Source organism: Jaculus jaculus, chromosome X (genome assembly GCF_020740685.1).
Source record: "Jaculus jaculus isolate mJacJac1 chromosome X, mJacJac1.mat.Y.cur, whole genome shotgun sequence".
Lineage (NCBI taxonomy): Eukaryota > Metazoa > Chordata > Mammalia > Rodentia > Dipodidae > Jaculus > Jaculus jaculus.
Window position 1 is genome coordinate 148,844,219 of NC_059125.1, and position 17,646 is coordinate 148,861,864.

The 17,646-nt window shown below is 42.9% G+C and overlaps 1 protein-coding gene across 7 annotated transcripts in view; it reads left to right on the forward strand.

Moving 5' to 3' along the window:
• Window positions 1-17,646, forward strand: part of Mtmr1 (myotubularin related protein 1) — a 72,788-nt gene that overhangs the window by 13,600 nt on the left and 41,542 nt on the right. For 2 of the 7 annotated variants that reach the window (XM_004668927.2, XM_045140424.1), the window contains one exon: window positions 11,408-11,483. The exons of 1 other annotated variant lie outside the window; for it this stretch is intronic. In XM_004668927.2, the coding sequence (XP_004668984.1) occupies window positions 11,408-11,483 (76 nt within the window). Of the gene's footprint in view, window positions 1-5,040; window positions 5,065-5,641; window positions 5,669-7,171; window positions 7,223-11,407; window positions 11,484-17,646 lie in introns of all 7 variants that reach the window. 4 more of the 7 variants (XM_045140421.1, XM_045140422.1, XM_012951311.2 and 1 more) reach the window with 4 other exon arrangements.

Sequence of the window (17,646 nt, forward strand, 5' to 3'; positions counted from 1 at the left end):
TGTGTAAGGGAGAGAACTGATTGGTTGGCCGAGTCAAGGGGCTGACTCAGGAGGGGCCAGCCCATCCAGTAGTGCTTAGCTGCTGGGCAGTGTTGCTTGCAGCCATCTTGGACAAAAGTGTATCAAATGCAGGCTCTAGTCCTACCATGGCAGACAATGTAGCATCCATGTTCTCTGTGGGCCTCTGTCCCTGGCTGACTGCCTATAAAAAAAGCTTGCTTTCTTTTGTTCATTTTTTTTATTTATTTATTTGAGAGCGACAGACACAGAGAGAAAGACAGATAGAGGGAGAGAGAGAGAATGGGCGCGCCAGGGCTTCCAGCCTCTGCAAATGAACTCCAGACGCGTGCGCCCCCTTGTGCATCTGGCTAACGTGGGACCTGGGGAACCCAGCCTCGAACCGGGGTCCTTAGGCCTCAAAGGCAAGCGCCTAACCACTAAGCCATCTCTCCAGCCCAGCTTGCTTTCTTTTGTTCTTCCTTCTGTATGCTGCATTTGTTGGATAAAGTTGTCACGTTCTTGCAGCTTCTCTTGGGTTCTTGGCATTGTAGAAGGTGAGGGAGGGATGTGGGGCAGCTGAACATTATTGAGGCACAGTTGGGACAGCTGAGGCCATTTAACTAAAGCTCCTTACCCCACCCCAGGTGCAGCGATCTTTGCTGATTTGCTGTCTTGACAACTTGCAAGGGGTTGCATTTAGCATCCCAATTTAGAGAAGACTGCAACAGAGGGGGCCGTAAGGAAGCCGTGGGCCAGGATTTGACTCTAGGCCACATCCTTCTAACCACTGTACCACCTTGCCTCCCAACAGCTCAGTTTGGGAGATATTTTCTGGGAGATTATCATCAGGCTTAGATATCCCAGTCTTGGATTTTAGAACTGGCATGGGCCTTGAGGTCATCCCATAAATGGCTCTCACTTTGTAGTGTAGAGATGAGGTCCTTGGCCTCCTGACTTACAAGCACTGTTCTCTTCTGGCCTCTGTCAAAATCAGTTCAAGAAGAAAATGAACTTCTGCCTTTATCTGGAAGGGCTCAGGATAGGGTCAAAGGGAATCGGGGAGAAACACACCTACAGACTGGGTAAGCTCCTATGAACCTTCTCCCTCTCCTGCTAAGACTACTGCGAATTCATTACAGTCACTGAAGAAACATCCAACTGGCTTCTCCTTCGGTAGCGAAGGTTTACTGACAAGGAGTCAGGTCTTCTGATACTAGGCGCAATCCACGATTTGGTTCTACAGTAACATTATCATGAATGAAGCTCTCTCGTTTTCCACTTTTATTGTTCATTAAAAAGCATCAGAAATGGGCTGGAGAGATGGCTTAGCGGTTAAGCGCTTGCCTGTGAAGCCTAAGGACCCCGGTTCGAGGCTCGGTTCCCCAGGTCCCACGTTAGCCAGATGCACAAGGGGGCGCACGCGTCTGGAGTTCGTTTGCAGAGGCTGGAAGCCCTGGCTCGCCCATTCCCTCTCTCTCCCTCTATCTGTCTTTCTCTCTGTGTCTGTCACTCTCAAAATAAATAAATAAATAAATAATTGAAAAAAAAAGCATCAGAAATTATAGTTACGGAACAAGTGTAAAAACAGTGCAGCAGAGATTGAGGGGGAAGAGAATGAAGGAGAGGTATTGGTTTTTTCAGTAAACCTTGAACACGTTAGGAGATCTAAGTGTAATGTGGAGGTGTCAAAATAGGGGTTGTGACTATAGTTCGTGTGTTAGGACCCACACAGAGGCAGCATTGTCAGGGGAGTAAATCTTGAACCAGCATGCCAAGGTTTAAGTAGCAGCTGTGCCATCTTGACTTTGGCCAGATTCATTAACTGTGGCTTGCTTTGATCATCAAAAGTGGGATCAGTAGGGCTGGAGAGCTGGCTTAGCAGTTAAGCGCTTGCCTGTGAAGCTTAAGGACCCAGGTTCGAGGCTCAATTCCCCAGGACCCACGTAAGCCCGATGCACAAGGGGCGGCACACATCTAGAGTTCATTTGCAGAGGCTGGAGGCCCTGGCACGCCCACTCTGTCTCTCTCTCTCTGCTTCTTTCTCTCTTGGTCTGTCACTCTCAAATAAATAAATAAAACTTTTAAAAAGTGGGTTCAGTAATAGAGTTTTTTTTAAATCTCAATATAGTTAATTGTTCTAAGAATTTAATAATGTGCTGGGCATGGATGGCACACATCTTTAATTCCAGCACTCAGAAGGCTGAGGTAGGAGAATCACCCAGAATTTGAGGCCAGCCTGAGCTACACAGTGAGTTCCAGGTCAGCCTGAGCTACAATGAGATCCTACCTCAAAAACCCAGAAAAGGAATTTGGTGACATTTAATATATAACATAATAGCATGTAAGATTTAATATGTATCAAGTGCAGAAGCTGGCGAGAAAGTTGACTCGCTCATCTTTTAAGTAAAAGGCCAGTAATCTATTTAAAGATGATGTATCAAGATGGTAAAGCTCCCGCTGACAAGAGGAAAGATCTGAGTTCAGATTCCCCACACTCATGTGAATGCCAGGTAGGGGTGGCGGTTCACCTTTAACCTCAGTGCTCAGGAGGTGGAGACAGAGATCCTGAGCCCACTTGATCTGTGAGCCATCAAGGAATCCACCCAACAGCAGGGAAGGAAGCTTGTTTTGAGTGGGGACCCCTTCAGTTTTGAAGGTCTTTCTAGTTTTTGGTCTTTGGTGCCTGTGTGTGTGTGGGGGGGGGTGAATGCACATGTATGTGACCTTGCAGTGCCCCATGCGTTTCCCTGCAGCAGGGCGCGCTTGCCTGTGGTGGCCAAGAGGTTGTTGGGTGTTCCGCTCACTCTCTTCCACCTGTGCTTTATTTGAGCCCCTGTCTTACTGATCCTGGAGCTTGTCCTTTGCTCCGCTGACTGTTGGATCTCTGGTCCCTCTTGGGACTGGGGCTGCAGATGTGCACGGCCTTGCCCAGTTGTTTATGTGGGGCCTGGAGAGGGAACTTCAGTGGCCTGCCAGGCCTCAGGCCCTGATGCTCTTGCTGCTGAGCCAGCTCTCGAGCCCAATTTCAAAGCTTTAATTACCAAAAGAATGTATTCCTTTTACTTAGCTTTTGCTGCCCTGCTTAAGGCATAGCTAGGAAGTGATAAATTAACATATTTAAACTGCAGAGCTTAATAAATTTTGACATATGCACACAGTCCTCCCTGCAAAAGCCAGACTTAAGTTGCTTAATTTAAATGTCCTAATTTTAGGAACACAGGGGCTTTATAATTCTTTTAATTCTTTTTTTACTTAATTTTTTTTAATTTTTAAATTTTTATTAACATTTTCCATAATTATAAAAAATATCCCATGGTAATACCTCCCCCCCCGCACTTTCCCCTTTGAAATTCCATTCTCCATCATATTAACTCCCCATTACAATCATTGTACTTACATATATACAATATCAACCTATTAAGTATCCTCTTCCCTTCCTTTCTCTTCCCTTTATCTTTTAATTCTTTTTGAGGTACTGTGCCATTTAATTCAGCACACCAGTTTGAATTCAAATGCCTTTTTTCATGCTGACACAGAGATGCTTCTTTTTTTTTAAATTCATTTGTATTTTATTTTTGATAACTTCATACAGCTGTATATTGTATTTTGATCATATTCATCTCTTACTACCCTCACTCCCCCAACTGATCCCACCTAGTCCTGTTTCTGTTTAGGTTCCTTTCTTCCTTCCTTTCTTTGTATGTATGTATGTATGTATGTATGACTTGTGTGTAAGGACGAGTGCATACATGCCATGGCACACATGTGGAGAGCAGAGGGAAACTTTCCTGGGTCCCTCCTCACCTTCCCCCTCACTTGAGGCAGCTCTCGGGCTCTCACTGCTTTCACTGCTGTGAGGTCTGTGAGGTTGCAGGAACTCACCTTGCTGTCCGCTCTGGGATTACAGCCGTCTGTTGTGCCTTTCAGCTTTTACGTGGGACCTGAGGATACACACTGAGGCCCTCAGGCTTTATGCACTGAGCCATCTCTGCAACCCTTTTATGTCTTTTTTTGTGGCCTACTGAGTTTAGTAAGGGTTATTTGCATGACCATGGGCATCTTACCAGTGGCCATACCACTGAAGAAACTCTCTTTCCCCTCCGCCAGCAAGCATTAAGTGCCAAGGAGTCGGGTATCATGAACTCCGCCCCATCCATGACTGGAATGCTGGTGGGTCCACCTTTGTGCAGGTCTTGTGCACAGCTGCTGTGAGCTGATGAGGGCAGGGGTTAATGTCCAGGACGTCTGTATATTCATACTTATGTGGTCATCTCCCTTCTTAGTAAAAGCATCGGATTAATAAGCTGTGGTGGTGGCTGTCCTCTTGATGTTTCTCACTGGAGACTGGAATGGCCAGGGCCTGGGATCACTGACTTGGCAATGTGACGAGAAGCCGTTTGCTCTTCAGAAGTTCTATCACGTGGGCCACTTCCTCAGAGCAGGGCTCCTTCAGCGCGAATCCTGCACGCTCAGTGAGGGTTTACTGACCACGGGCATGGGGGCGGTGTTGCCCAAGTCAGTGGGCAGTTGAATAAAGCATGCCTTCATCTCCCCTCGAGCACTAGCCACTACCTCTTCCTCCCTGGAGCTCCCCTCGCTGCCAGTGTCCACCAGAGTAGGCACCCTGCTTGCAGTGGAACAAGCACCTCCACACACTGAAGTCAGCAGTATGAGCTGCACATGCAATTTCAGTAGGAATCAGACTAAGTCCCATGGTGACCTCAGTATTATGATACTGTTCATGACTATATAGCTAAACTGTGCTAGGTCTAGCGTGTGGGACTTCTGGCTTTGTGGGCTGGTTTGGAACCATACTTCCCTTTTCATATCATTGTTTTCAAGTGACAGTTGTGTTCTTAATTCCAAACAGAAACACAAATGAAATTTTCAAACACAATGTTTTCAAAATTTAAATGATTGTGATGTTCTTTTTTTGGGGGGAGGGGGTGTGCCTGGGGTAGACTATTGAATTTAATGGCATCTTTCACAGGTCAAAAGTATCATGTCCACAATGATGACGTTCTGTATTTTAACTGACAGGTTTTCAGGAGGCCTGATATAAGGGTAAGGATACCTGCTTTCAGCAGACGGCCTCCTACATGTGTGTGGCTGTGCTTTCTGGAGCACTCTGTGTAGTGGTCTTCACCTTCATACTGGTTTCTACGAGTCACTCAGATCAATTTGCTCTGCTGTGTCATAGCTTGCAGTGTTCACTAGCAATGCTTTATCTGTTACAATGTCGTTTTTTTTTCTGTGCAGTAAAAGCCAATGTTCATGGGGGCAAGATGCTAAAATTGTTACCAGTGTGTCATACTGGCTTCCCCTACTACAGGAATTCTCACCCTGGATGCTCATGGCAGGAGCTTGAAGTCTAGACCTACAGAGGCCTCTTTTAACCTTGCCTACTGTGTGATTCATGCTAAAGAACTTAGCAGACAAAAGAAGTGGTCATTGTTGTCCTCCAGTCTAAGTAAGACTTAGAGACCTGCTTGTTGGCATGTTCCATGTAAAAAGCACAATAAGCGCTAAACTTGAAGAAGAGTCTGAAAACAATCCACCCCACCTAGTATTTTGTAAAATGCAGATACAGTAGATTATAGCTTATATTTTCCTCATGGTTTTTTCCTTCCCTTTATTTCAGAATATACATAAAGCAAGACAAAGATTGGTAATATGCATGCATTTAACTCTTAGTACCAGACATGGCAAATTAACCTAGTTCCATTAAGTGGAAACAATGTGGATTTTTCACAGTATACTTTAATGACTTTCATTTAAAAAATGTTAATCTTGTTGAAGCCAATGAAGTATTACAGAGATAACCTTATTAAGTAAAATTCTTATTATACTAGTTGTTTGCCTTTTAAGTCTTATTTTAACTATGTTTTCTTTTGCTTGTGGGAATCACTTTCTTCCCTTGATTTACATTGTTAACTATTAGTGTTTGCCTTTATATTTGCATGACTTTGAAATGCTGTGTGAGTTTTTGTATATTCATTCATTTTCTGCCTTAAATATTATTTTAAGCCGCAGAGTAATTCTGTTTTCTTTGTGTTTGTAGACGAGAAATTTGAAACCACTGGCTTCATTTAAAAATCAGACTCCCTTCATGGGTGGCTGTATCCACTATGTGCTAAGTTCAGTCCAATGAGGGACTACAAGCACATGGTCAGTAGTCATTGTCATTCATTGATTAGAAATGCAAGGTGGGCATAGTAAATTTGAACTTGTGCCACTTCTTCATTGGTTGCCTGTTTATGGAAGATAGTCATTGGAACCAATGTGTCATAAAGTAATAATATATCTAATTAGTTTCAACTTCAGAAATTTGATGCCACTTTTAAAATGGGTTATAATTTTGTCATTCTTATTATTCACATACTTTATACTACCTTTTGGATTAAAAGGCAAGTTTCTAAAGTTTTATGAAAGAAAATAGTCTATGTAAAAATTAGTATACTTTTAAAGAGATTGGAAAAAACTGAAGGATATGCAACCTTTCCATTGTTTATTTGACACACATTGTTGATACTGCAAGTAGAACCATTCAATGTAACATTCATTTGTAAGCCACACTATTTAATTAGCAATAATCAATAAAAGTAGATATATATTTATATATGTATATAATATATGTACATGTATATAAAATCTCTTGCATGTGCTATGTGCATGTTTGCAATGAAATTTAACCTTGGGAAATATAGTAATTCTTTAGAGTATGAGAATGCTTTCTGTCTAAAATACCTGTCTAGGAACTGCCTTTCTATTTTGGCTTGACTTTGCCCTTTACCTGTGTTCTGTGGTGTGCTTTATTTTCAATGAGCACATGATGTACCTGCTATTTTATTTATTTCTTTGCTGTATGTTACCATGTTGTTAGGTTTTTAGAAGAGCACACATTGTTTCTAAATCTGTGATGTTTGTTTGCCTTTCATTTTGTATCCCAACACAAACCCAGCAGGGATGGTCCTTCCCTCTAGGCTGATCCTGCTATAGGTGGTCCTCATGTTATTTCCTTAAGTCCAAGGGAGCAAATGTTGTGATATGCAAAGCTTGACATGCTTACTGCCTCTTTAAACAAGAAGTTCTGTCCTTTCACCTGTCTGTTTGCACGTGTTTCTCTTTCTCCTCTTTGCCTTTTCTTGTCCACGCTCCTGGTGCTGTGCAGGAGACTCAGGAAGAACACAGTGGCTACCCTTCTGAAGCGGCAGCTGATCAGGTGGCAAGTTCTACGTGTTCATCTGTTTGTAGCTGCAGACCGTGTACCTAGAAGCCATTTCATGGTAGATTTCTAGGCGATATGCAGAGCTCTCCAGTTGCTTTGACCACTACGGCAGTGCTTCCCCATCTATTTGGTAGATGCCATTATGACATTATTTGCAAAAATTGGTTTATCCAACGTTTTAATCCCAAGTAGAAATGTGTTCATCTGTCCTTCTTGGTTTCCCCAGGCAGGGTCATTGGTGAGGCTAGTGACCCTCCATCACTGTTGCTTAGGCGGTGCCTTCACAAGGGTCTAGAGGCAGCGGACAAATGACCCAGGTGCTTCCTGAGCCTAGGGACTTGGCAGGATTCAAGTTTGGTTGGACCATGCGTGGCACAGGACTTGGCTCTTGTATCTGTGGAATGAGTAGACACATTTTACACTTTTTATCAGGACGTGGAAGCCTCTTCTTGAGTGCTTCCTCTGTGCTGGTCCCTCCAGACACTCTTCGGGGTCTCAAAGCTTTCCCCGCTGCTGGTAGAAAAACGTCAAGTGAGAATCCCTTAGAAAAGCGGCTCCAGGGGCCCCTGCTTGGCAAGCCTTAGTGCTCAGCTGGGCCTTTGTCCTCTATCACCTACCTGGCAGCACCCTCCTGCAGCAACTCCAGGAGCACCATGAGGTGTTTACTTTGCAAAGAACTGCAGGTGTGGTATAAACCATCTACCTGGAAGCTCACACTCACGCTGAGGAGCAATGCAAGGACAGAGCCATGCTCACTTGGCTGGGCTTTGCCCTTTAGGTATAAAAGCTGGGCCTTCATTACTGGAGTAACAAGGTTGAGATGAGCTCCTCAGAGGGGATTGCTCAGCTGGACACAATTGTGGGCAGACACACCAACAAGAATGGTTTGCCTGTGGGATCCCACTTCCATTTTATGATTGTGCCATATATGGGTTGGATAAATCAAAGGTCAAATCATGTCCCATGCAACCTGGTAGTTGCAGTAAAAGCTTAATCTAGCACAAATGTGAATCCCATCTCTTAACATCAGCCTCATAAAGGGCATCGACTACTCACCATCACCACCCCACCCTAACCCTTTAAAACTGCTTTCTTGACTTCCTGTGTTATAGCTGAATGAAATGTGGGGTCATTTCTTTGTTTTATTCTCATCATTTTTTTTCACAATTTAAGAACATGTCCTAGATTTTATAAGTTTTTTTTTTCCCTGTTTTTCACCAACATTCATACTTCATAAAAATGCACAGGCATTTCCAGTCATACTTGGCTGTGAATGTGGAAAAGAAGAGAACCTGGTGATCCTCAGCCTTATCTTGAGAACACTGTGCATTCTCCTTCTGTGCACGGCCTCCCGACTGCAGTGTTTTATTAACTAGTGCTAGGCTGAGGACATTAAAATGTTCTATGTGGCTTGCTCAAAAGCTGAAGGAGAATCTTGTCTGCCCCAGTCCCTTAGATCAGCTTGCATTCATAAATATATTTTAATTAGATTAGCTTGCATTTCTAAATATATTTCAAAGTGATCTAGCCCCAGTTATTCTAAAGTGAAGGAATTCCATCTATATAATATATAATATTTGGCCTTTATAATAAACTTTATCATTGTAACATTTGTAACTTAGACTCTGACATTGATTAATGTAGCTTCCTAAATAATAAATTAGTCAGTACTTCAGTCAATAAGTTAAAGCACGTCTGGAAATTTAAGTGTTCCCTTAAGATAGGTGATAGGCCGGGCGTGGTGGCGCACGCCTTTAATCCCAGCACTCAGGAGGCAGAGGTAGGAGGATCGCCATGAGTTCGAGGCCACCCTGAGACTACAGAGTTAATTCCAGGTCAGCCTGGACCAGAGTGAGACCCTACCTTGAAAAACAAAACAAAACAAAAAAAAAAAGATAGGTGATAGTTCAGTGTGTAAAAACAACCATTTAAAAGCATACACATTGGATTGTTTCATTGCATAAAAGGTATATTTTAAAACCTAAGTATAGAAATAAACCTACAAATTGGGATGAGGTCTACCTCAGTGGTAGATCATTCATTTAGCTTGCTTGAAGCCCCGTGTTTGATTAAACACAGAAAAAAAAATACAATGGAAATTACTGTCAACTGAAGACCTTAAATGGAAAAAGAACATTAAATTTCTATGAAAGTCTTAAAAGTAATGTCCTTGGGTTTGCTCTCCAGCATCACAAAACCAAAATTTTACAGATGCTTCCATGTGTCTCCTTTAATGTCTTTTAAAATGTTGGTTGAATCATCTCTTAGCCAATCTGTACTAGAAATTAAAATTGAATAAGTTATTTGGAAGTAATTGAGTCCTAATGTACATATGATTTAAACCATGAACTTTTTGATGTAGAGAGAAGGAACTTTTTTACCCTTTAGATCAAACAGATAAACTGACAACATTTTTCATAGAATTTACTAATTGTATCTTGGCATTTTTTCCTTTGCTTTATAAAATTTGATGCAACTACATTGTATAATGTTCTTAAATTGCTCTTTAAGTCCCTGTAATAAAACATAGTGAAACCATAACTATGAAAAATAATTACTATTTATTTTAAATTTTCAGTAATTTAGAATTGTAAAAGACATTCTCCTTTCCTACGTTGTGATGGAATCTTGCTGTCATCCAGCCTGTTTTCCTCTGAACACTAGTGGCATCTCTATGGTGCCAACAGGTGTTCCTTGGAAAAAACAATCCCCATTACCATCACACGGGCTTGAGGCATGCATTATACTCTAGCGCCCTCTTGCTGAGTCCTTACATACTAAAAAGTCGACTCTAAAAATCCAGCCTAGCTTGTTTTGTCTAACCCAGTATTTCCCAGGCTGGAAAGCAACAACATCACTCCTGTTTACGCCTCTTGGGAAATTAATGTTATAGGAAACACAGCTTGGTAATTGCTGGAATTTTGATCAGCTATTTTTATTCATGACACATTATGTTAGGCATGCCAAGGAGAAAGTGACTGGTTTCCTTGGTAGCATCTCATGGGTTGGCAGTACCTTGGAATAGGCCCAAGTTTAGGCTCCCTAGCTTTTTAATTCAAGAACACAATTTTTTGTCTGGTGTCCTCTGAGTTATCTGGCAGTATACAATGACGCTTACAAGAGACTGGCTCCCGGGTACATAATGCCAGTCTGGTCATAGAAATGTAGGCACAAACTATACAGCTATCCTAGGCATCCTTCTCCTAGTATCCATGTACCCAGGGAAGCTAGTATAATTCATTAGCAATTTTCTTGATCGGTGTGAAATTTGGATAAAATGCATTGGCTGAGAGATGCCTGATGAGCAGTCTGCTTTGTTGTGCAGTCTGGGATACAGGTTAAGTTTCTTTTGTCCAAAGTGTATAGAACAAGAAGTGTCTTGAAATTTGGAATTTTTCATAGTTTTGAATATTGCATACATGCAGTGAGATGTCTTAGGGATGGGCCCCAAGTGTTTTTGAGTGCACTGAATTTTTACTGCAACCAATCCTGTAAGGTTAGGTGTGGAATTTTCCTCTTGCATTATATTTGCTCTCAGAAAGTTTCTCATTTTGAAACATTTGACATTTGAGGTTTTCAGATTAGGGACGTTCAACCTAAACTCTTGTCTGACGAGGTGAGAGCGCATACTCTCTTGGCCTAAACTAGGTGACCAGGAGCAATCCTACTCTCCATGTCCCTTGTCCTGCACTTCCTCCCGCCCTGCCCACTGCCCGCTGCCCGCTGTGGCTTTCCTGACTGACATGCTGTGCTGAGGCCATTCTCTGCTCCCTTTAGTTAGACTTGAGGTTTTCTCAGATCACTTGGTAAGCTGGGTCATTTCTACAGCTAGCCAACCACCTCCATCTGTTGTTTTTGTCTGTGGTAGTTTAGTGCTCCTGACCCCATTTCTAAAATCTGGAGGCACTTACAGCAGCTGTCTGCATAGTGGTTACAGTACCTATCTGTCCCGTCAGGCCGTTTCTGTATTTATTAATGCTTTTTAACTGTGAACTGTCAGTGTGTTGTAACAGTTTGCTGGACTATGCAGCATGATGCCCTGTGATGCCAAGCTTTGACACTGTCCTTCAAGGGAGGGGGCATACATTTTGCACGCTTCTGTAGCTTTACCTCAGAACACCAGGATGCTTCTGAAATGGAGATGGAAGTGAGATTGACTCCTGTCTGGTTTCTCGTCAGGCTCTAAGGGACGGAAACAAGCTGGCACAGATGGAAGAAGCTCCACTTTTCCCAGGAGAGTCAATTAAGGCCATTGGTACGTTGACTGTATCCTTGCTTCTGGCGACCTATAAAGTGAGATGCGTTTGATTGCGAGCGCAGGTGATATAAGGGATGGACATCAAGTCGACCCATTTAGACCGAGGACGCAGGAACTGGGTCTGTTCATTCTTATGAGCACGGTGCTGACCTTAACAGATGAAAGAGTGTAGAGGATCCTGGTAAGTGGTAGTTGAGTACTAGATGGCATTACCCACCAAAAATGGGCCCACCTGTTCTTGAGCTGTGAGTTGAGTGGACAGCCAGTATAATGCCAGCTTGCTGCTCTGTTGGACCACTTGACCAGAATGGCAAAATACTGCTAGAAGATCCATATCATCCCTAAGTAACAGTTTGGAGAACTTGGCAGAGAAATCTTAGTGGCTTATAAGGTTTCTGGAAATGCCTTGTGGTGGAAGAAAGGGCCATGTGCTGCTGGCCTGGATTGCTGGTAGATGCTAGGCCGGAAAGCCATCTTGTCATCTCATTACTTGGCTGGATTGGATAGGGTGCTTTGCTCGGCTATTTCTTTCACCTTTTATGGCTCTCTCCCAAAGCTTTTTTTTTTTTTTTTTAGTTTTCTATTCAGCAAGTACAGACAGTTTGGTACCATTATTAGGCTCATCCGTGACCTACCCCCTCTCCATTGGCCCCTCCTTATTGAGGTATATGGGTCATGCATTGTGGAGTTAGCCCACAGTTATGGGTAGGAGAAATATCTCTGCATATCATGACCCAACATGTGGCTCTGACATTCTTTCCACCCCCTCTTCTGCAAAATTTCCCTGATCCATGTTGGGTTCATTTTTGGTCTGCTTCAGTGATGAGGTGTTGGGGGCCTCTGTCTCCCAAAGCTTTGTCTTCCACTTTTGTACAGTCATCTTCTATTGGGACAGTTGAGTGGCCAGGCTCTCCTAGCAGAGCCTCAAAGTAATTCCTGCTGAATATTCTAGCCTGTGACTCTGTTCTTAGCATTCTTATTATCCAGGTCTGGTTCAAGACACTTGCTTGCAAACCCTACCAGTCCAGGTTCAGTTCCCCAGAATCCACGTACTGCTGAGTGGAAAGTGCTGTATGCATCTGTGCTCCCAACATAGCTACGGCAGTGGGAAGCCTCGCAGTTGTCTTCTGACCTCCGCACATGTATTGTGGCGTGTGCTTTTCCACTCACACAACTAAGTCTTAAAAACAAATCTTCATTATCCACTCTTGGTTTCAGTATCTTCCTTTGGCTTTGAGCTTGATCCACTTAAGGTCCTCTGCTGCTGCTTCACTCAGTTCCACAGACTTAAAGCACATTGTACAATGTGAGGAGGGCTTTTTTATTATTGTGTATTTGCAAGGAGAGAGAGAGAAAGGGAGGGAGGGAGGGATGGAGGGAGGACGAACTCCAGATGCATGCATCACTGCATCTGGCTTGAGGTCGGTACTGGGGAATTGAAGCCTGCTCGTTAGGCCTCGCAGGCAAGCCACCTTACCCGCTGAGCCATCTGTCTTGCCCAAGGAGGGCTTGTCCACATTGCTTTTTGTTGGCCAACCAGAGTCAACGTAGAAGAGTTCAGAGCTGAGCTAGGTGCCTGATCACTGTGTGCATCAGACTCACACTTGTATTAGCAAGGAGTGTTGTTAGTCTTGCGTTATAAGAGGAGGGGGCTTCCAAGCACTTCTCTGGGGATGGGGGTCCCCTTCATGCTTAGTTCTTTCACTCTGGAGGGGCTCCGAGAGAGGCAGGCTGCTGCCTGGCCCCACTCCTCTGCCAGTTGTTGGAGTGCTCTGTTCAAGGCATCTGAATATCCTTAAGCAATGTAAGCACGTTTTGCATTCCTCCAGAGGTTTGCAGAGGGGAAGTAAAGTAACCCTTACTTTTCAATACAATATGCTTCTGGAGGCAGTACATTAAAGTAGGTCATTGTAAAGTAAAGTGCTCCCTATGGAGGATTATTTTAGAATGTGAAGTTATGGCACAGTATATGCCCAGGAAGCCATTGTCACTGTTAGGGTATTGAATGTATCCTTAATAACACCCAGCAGTTTTCTTATGCTTCTTTGTGAATCTGTCTGTCCATTCCTCCCATCCCCAATCACTATGGACTAGTTTTTATTGTCTAGTGCTTTCTAGAAGTGAAATCCTAGCATTTTTTCGAACTTCTTCCAATCAAATAATTATTTTGATATGCGTCGTTTGGCAGTGATTCCTTTTTCTTGCTGAGTAGTGTTTTGTTGTGTGGCCGCATGTGAGTTTGGACTGTCAGCTCACCTGCTGGTGGACATTTGGGCTGCCCCACTGCTTTGGCATTACAAAGCAGACTGCCGCAGAAGGGAGAGCCGGGTGCTGCTTGGTCATCTCTGCGCGTGTCTTATAAGCGTGTTTCCTTCTGCGATAAATGCCTAAGGCGTAGAGGGGCCATTTGGCAAATGTGCATTTAACTGAAAACACTACTAAATTGTTTTCATGTTGGTTGTACTGATATATATTCCCACAAGCAGTACATGAGCATTCCATCTCTTGGCATTCCAATTTGAATTCCTTTGTTTTTTCCTTGCTTTATTACATGTTGCAGTCAGGTTAGTATTGCTGGTAGAAATCACCCAACCAAAAGCAGCTAGTGGGGGAAAACAAAAGGTTTATTTCAGCTTACAGGCTCGAGGGGAAGCTCCATGATGGCAGGGAAAATGATGGCATGAGCAGAGGGTGGACATCACCCCCTGGCCAACATCAGGTGGACCATAGCAACAGGAGAGTGTGCCAAACACCGGCAAGGGGACACAGGCTATAACACCCATAAGCCCGTCCCCAACAATACACTGCCTCCAGAGGCGCTAATTTCCAAATCTCCATCAGCTGAGAACCTAGCATTCAGAACACCTAAGTTTATGAAGGACCTCTGAATCAAACCACCATGTTATTCTTGCTCAAACTTCCACTATTAAGTAACAGGGAAGAGGTAAGAGGAAGACATTCTTATATCTAATGGTGAGATTTTCATCACAAAAATAATACTAGCAGTGGGTCTTTTTGTGGGAGTTCCTTTCTGTTCCTACTTTGCAGACAGGTTTTATAGATGTTGGATTTTGTCAAATGCATTTTTGGTATCAGTTTATATAATGGGACTTTTCGTTTGCTTATAGTTATATCACTTATATGAATTGATTTTGAATGCTTAACACATTCCTAAGGTAAACTCTACTTTTTATTATATATTATCTTTTATATATTCTTGGGTTTAACTTATTAAAATTTTGTTTAGAAGTTTTCCAGTCAGATGTGGAGGCATATTACCTTTGATCCCAGCACTCCAGAGGCAGAGATCGAAGTTTTGCTGTGAGTTTGAGGCAAACCTGGAACTGCAGAGTGAATTCCAGGTCAGCCTGGGCTAGAATGAGATGGTACCTTGAAAAAACAAACAAATTTTGGTTAGAAGTTTTCTATCTCTGTGGCAAACTGGCCTGCAGTTCCTTTTCTTGGAATGGTTTTGCCAGGTTTTCAAATCGGTAATCCTGGCTTCATTAAAAAAAATGAGAATTATCCTATTTCTCACCTTTTTTTTTTTTTTTTTTTTTTGGTTTTTTGAGGTAGGGTCTCACTCTAGCTCAGGCTGACCTGGAATTCACTATGTAGTCTCAGGGTGGCCTCAAACTCCTGGCAATCCTCCTACCTCTGCCCCCCGAGTGCTGGGATTAAAAGCTTGTGCCACCACGCCCAGCTCCTGTTTCTCACTTTTGAGAGGTTCATCACTAGAACTAACTGAACCTTGAGTTTTCTTTGTGGGAAGATTTTTACTACAAACTTAGTGATTTTAGTAGGTGTTGGATTACTTAACTGGGCTTTTTGTCTCAAGTAAGCTTGGTAGTTAATGACTTTCTAAAAATTGTCCCATTTAATCAAAGCTATGAAATTATCAAAATATCATTTATAATCTCATGATTTCTTTAATAGCTATAGGTTATAGTGATATCATCTTATTTTTTACAGTTGTAATATGCATGTCTTACCTCTCATTCATTTCCCTGATAAGTCTGGCTAGAGGTTTGTCAATTTTGTTAATTTTTTTTTCAAAGACTTAGCTTTTGGTTTCATCATTGTGTTTCCTATTTTTAAAAATTATTGTGTGTGTGTGCTGGTGCATGCACACATAGGACCTCTTGCTGCTGTGAACACTCACACACCTTGCACTACTTTTTGTGTCTATCTTATGCATGTGGCTTGCACCCTGGGCTGACAGACCTTGCAAGTGCCTTTTACTCTCAGCCATCTCCCCAGATTTCTGGTTTTTTTTAAATATTTTTTATTTTTTTAATTAATTATTTATTTATTTGAGAGCGACAGACACAGAGAGAAAGACAGATAGAGGGGGAGAGAGAGAGAGAATGGGCGTGCCAGGGCTTCCAGCCTCTGCAAACGAACTCCAGACGCGTGCGCCCCCTTGTGCATCTGGCTAACGTGGGACCTGGGGAACCGAGCCTCGAACCGGGGTCCTTAGGCTTCACAGGCAAGCGCTTAACCGCTAAGCCATCTCTCCAGCCCATATTTCTGTTTCTTTATTGCTTCCTATCATCTAACTTTGTCTTTGATTCCTTCTTTCTTTCTCTCTGAGATTTGGCCCTTGATTTGAGAACGTTGTTCTCTTCTAGTTTGAGTGTTTAGGTTTTCCTCCCAGTGCTTTAGCACTGCTTACAACTGTGCTTTTATTTCTGTTAGGCTCAAAACACTTTTGAGTTTTTTTTGGTCTCTTTTTTTCTTTCATTTTTTTTTTTTTGTTTGTTTGTTTTGGGTTTTTGAGGTAGGCTCTCACACTAGCCCAGGCTGGCCTGGAATTCACTATGTATTCTCAGGGTGGCTTTGAACTCACGGTGATCCACCTACCTCTGTCTCCCAAGTTCTGTGATTACAGGCGTGTGCCACCATGCCTGACTTGTTTTTGAACCTTGATTTATTTTACAAGTATGTTTATCCCACCACTTAAGAGGTAGAGGCAGTAGGATCAGGAGTTCAAGGTCATTCTTAGTTGCATGATGACTTTGAGGTCAGCTTGGGATACATGATGTTCTGGCTATGAAAAAGAAAGAAAGGAAGAAAGAGAGAAGGAAGGGAGGGAAGGAAGGAAGGGAGGGAAGAGAAGAAAGAAGGAAGGATCTAGACTTACTGACACACAACACCCAAGACATACACACACACACACAATATGAACACCGATGAAGGAGGGGATCAGGTTTCATTATAGCATATTCTCTCTCTCTCACTCATACACACACACATATATTTCCTTCTCCTTTTTGGGGGGGGCAGTTTCCAGGTAGGGTCTGGCTCTAGCCCAGACTGACCTGGAATTCACTATGTAATCTCAGGCTGGCATCAAACTCACAGCAATCCTCCTGCCTTGGACTCCTGAGTGGTGGGATTAAAGGCATGTGACATCACACCTGGCTTTTTAAAAAATTGAGATAGGTTCTTACTATTCTAGGCTGGCTTTGAAATCCCTATATAACTGAGGCTGGCCTTGAACTGTGACCCACCTGCCTTCACCTCTTGAGTGCAGGATTACAAGTGTGCACCATTTTTTCAGTCCTCTTTCGCCTGTCCTGTTAGTCCCTTGCCCAACCCAGTAGCTGTCTTCCTGCTTTCATGTCATATATAATCTCTTCTCTTCCTGCCCACTTGAGACCTCTTTTCCCTCTTGTGGTCCCCCTTCTAGTTTCATGACCTGTATTCATACTTTCACACAGGTATATTCACACATGCATATGTAAACGTTAAATTTAGTCTCACATATGAAAGAAAACATGTGATACTTGTCTTTGTGTGTCTGGCTTATTTCTTTTAACACAGTAGTGTCCAGTTCCACCTGTTTTCCTGCAAATGTCATGATTTCATTTTCATTTTTCTTTATGGTTGAATAAAATTAAATTATGTGTATGTACCACATTTTCTTTATCCATTCACCTTTCTATGTCATGATTTTTTTTAAATATTTTTTTGTTCATTTATTATTTATTTGAGAGCGACAGACACAGAGAGAAAGACAGATAGAGGGAGAGAGAGAGAGAGAGAATGGGCGCGCCAGGGCTTCCATCCTCTGCAAACGAACTCCAGACGCGTGTGCCCCCTTGTGCATCTGGCTAACGTGGGACCTGGGGAACCGAGCCTCGAACCGGGGTCCTTC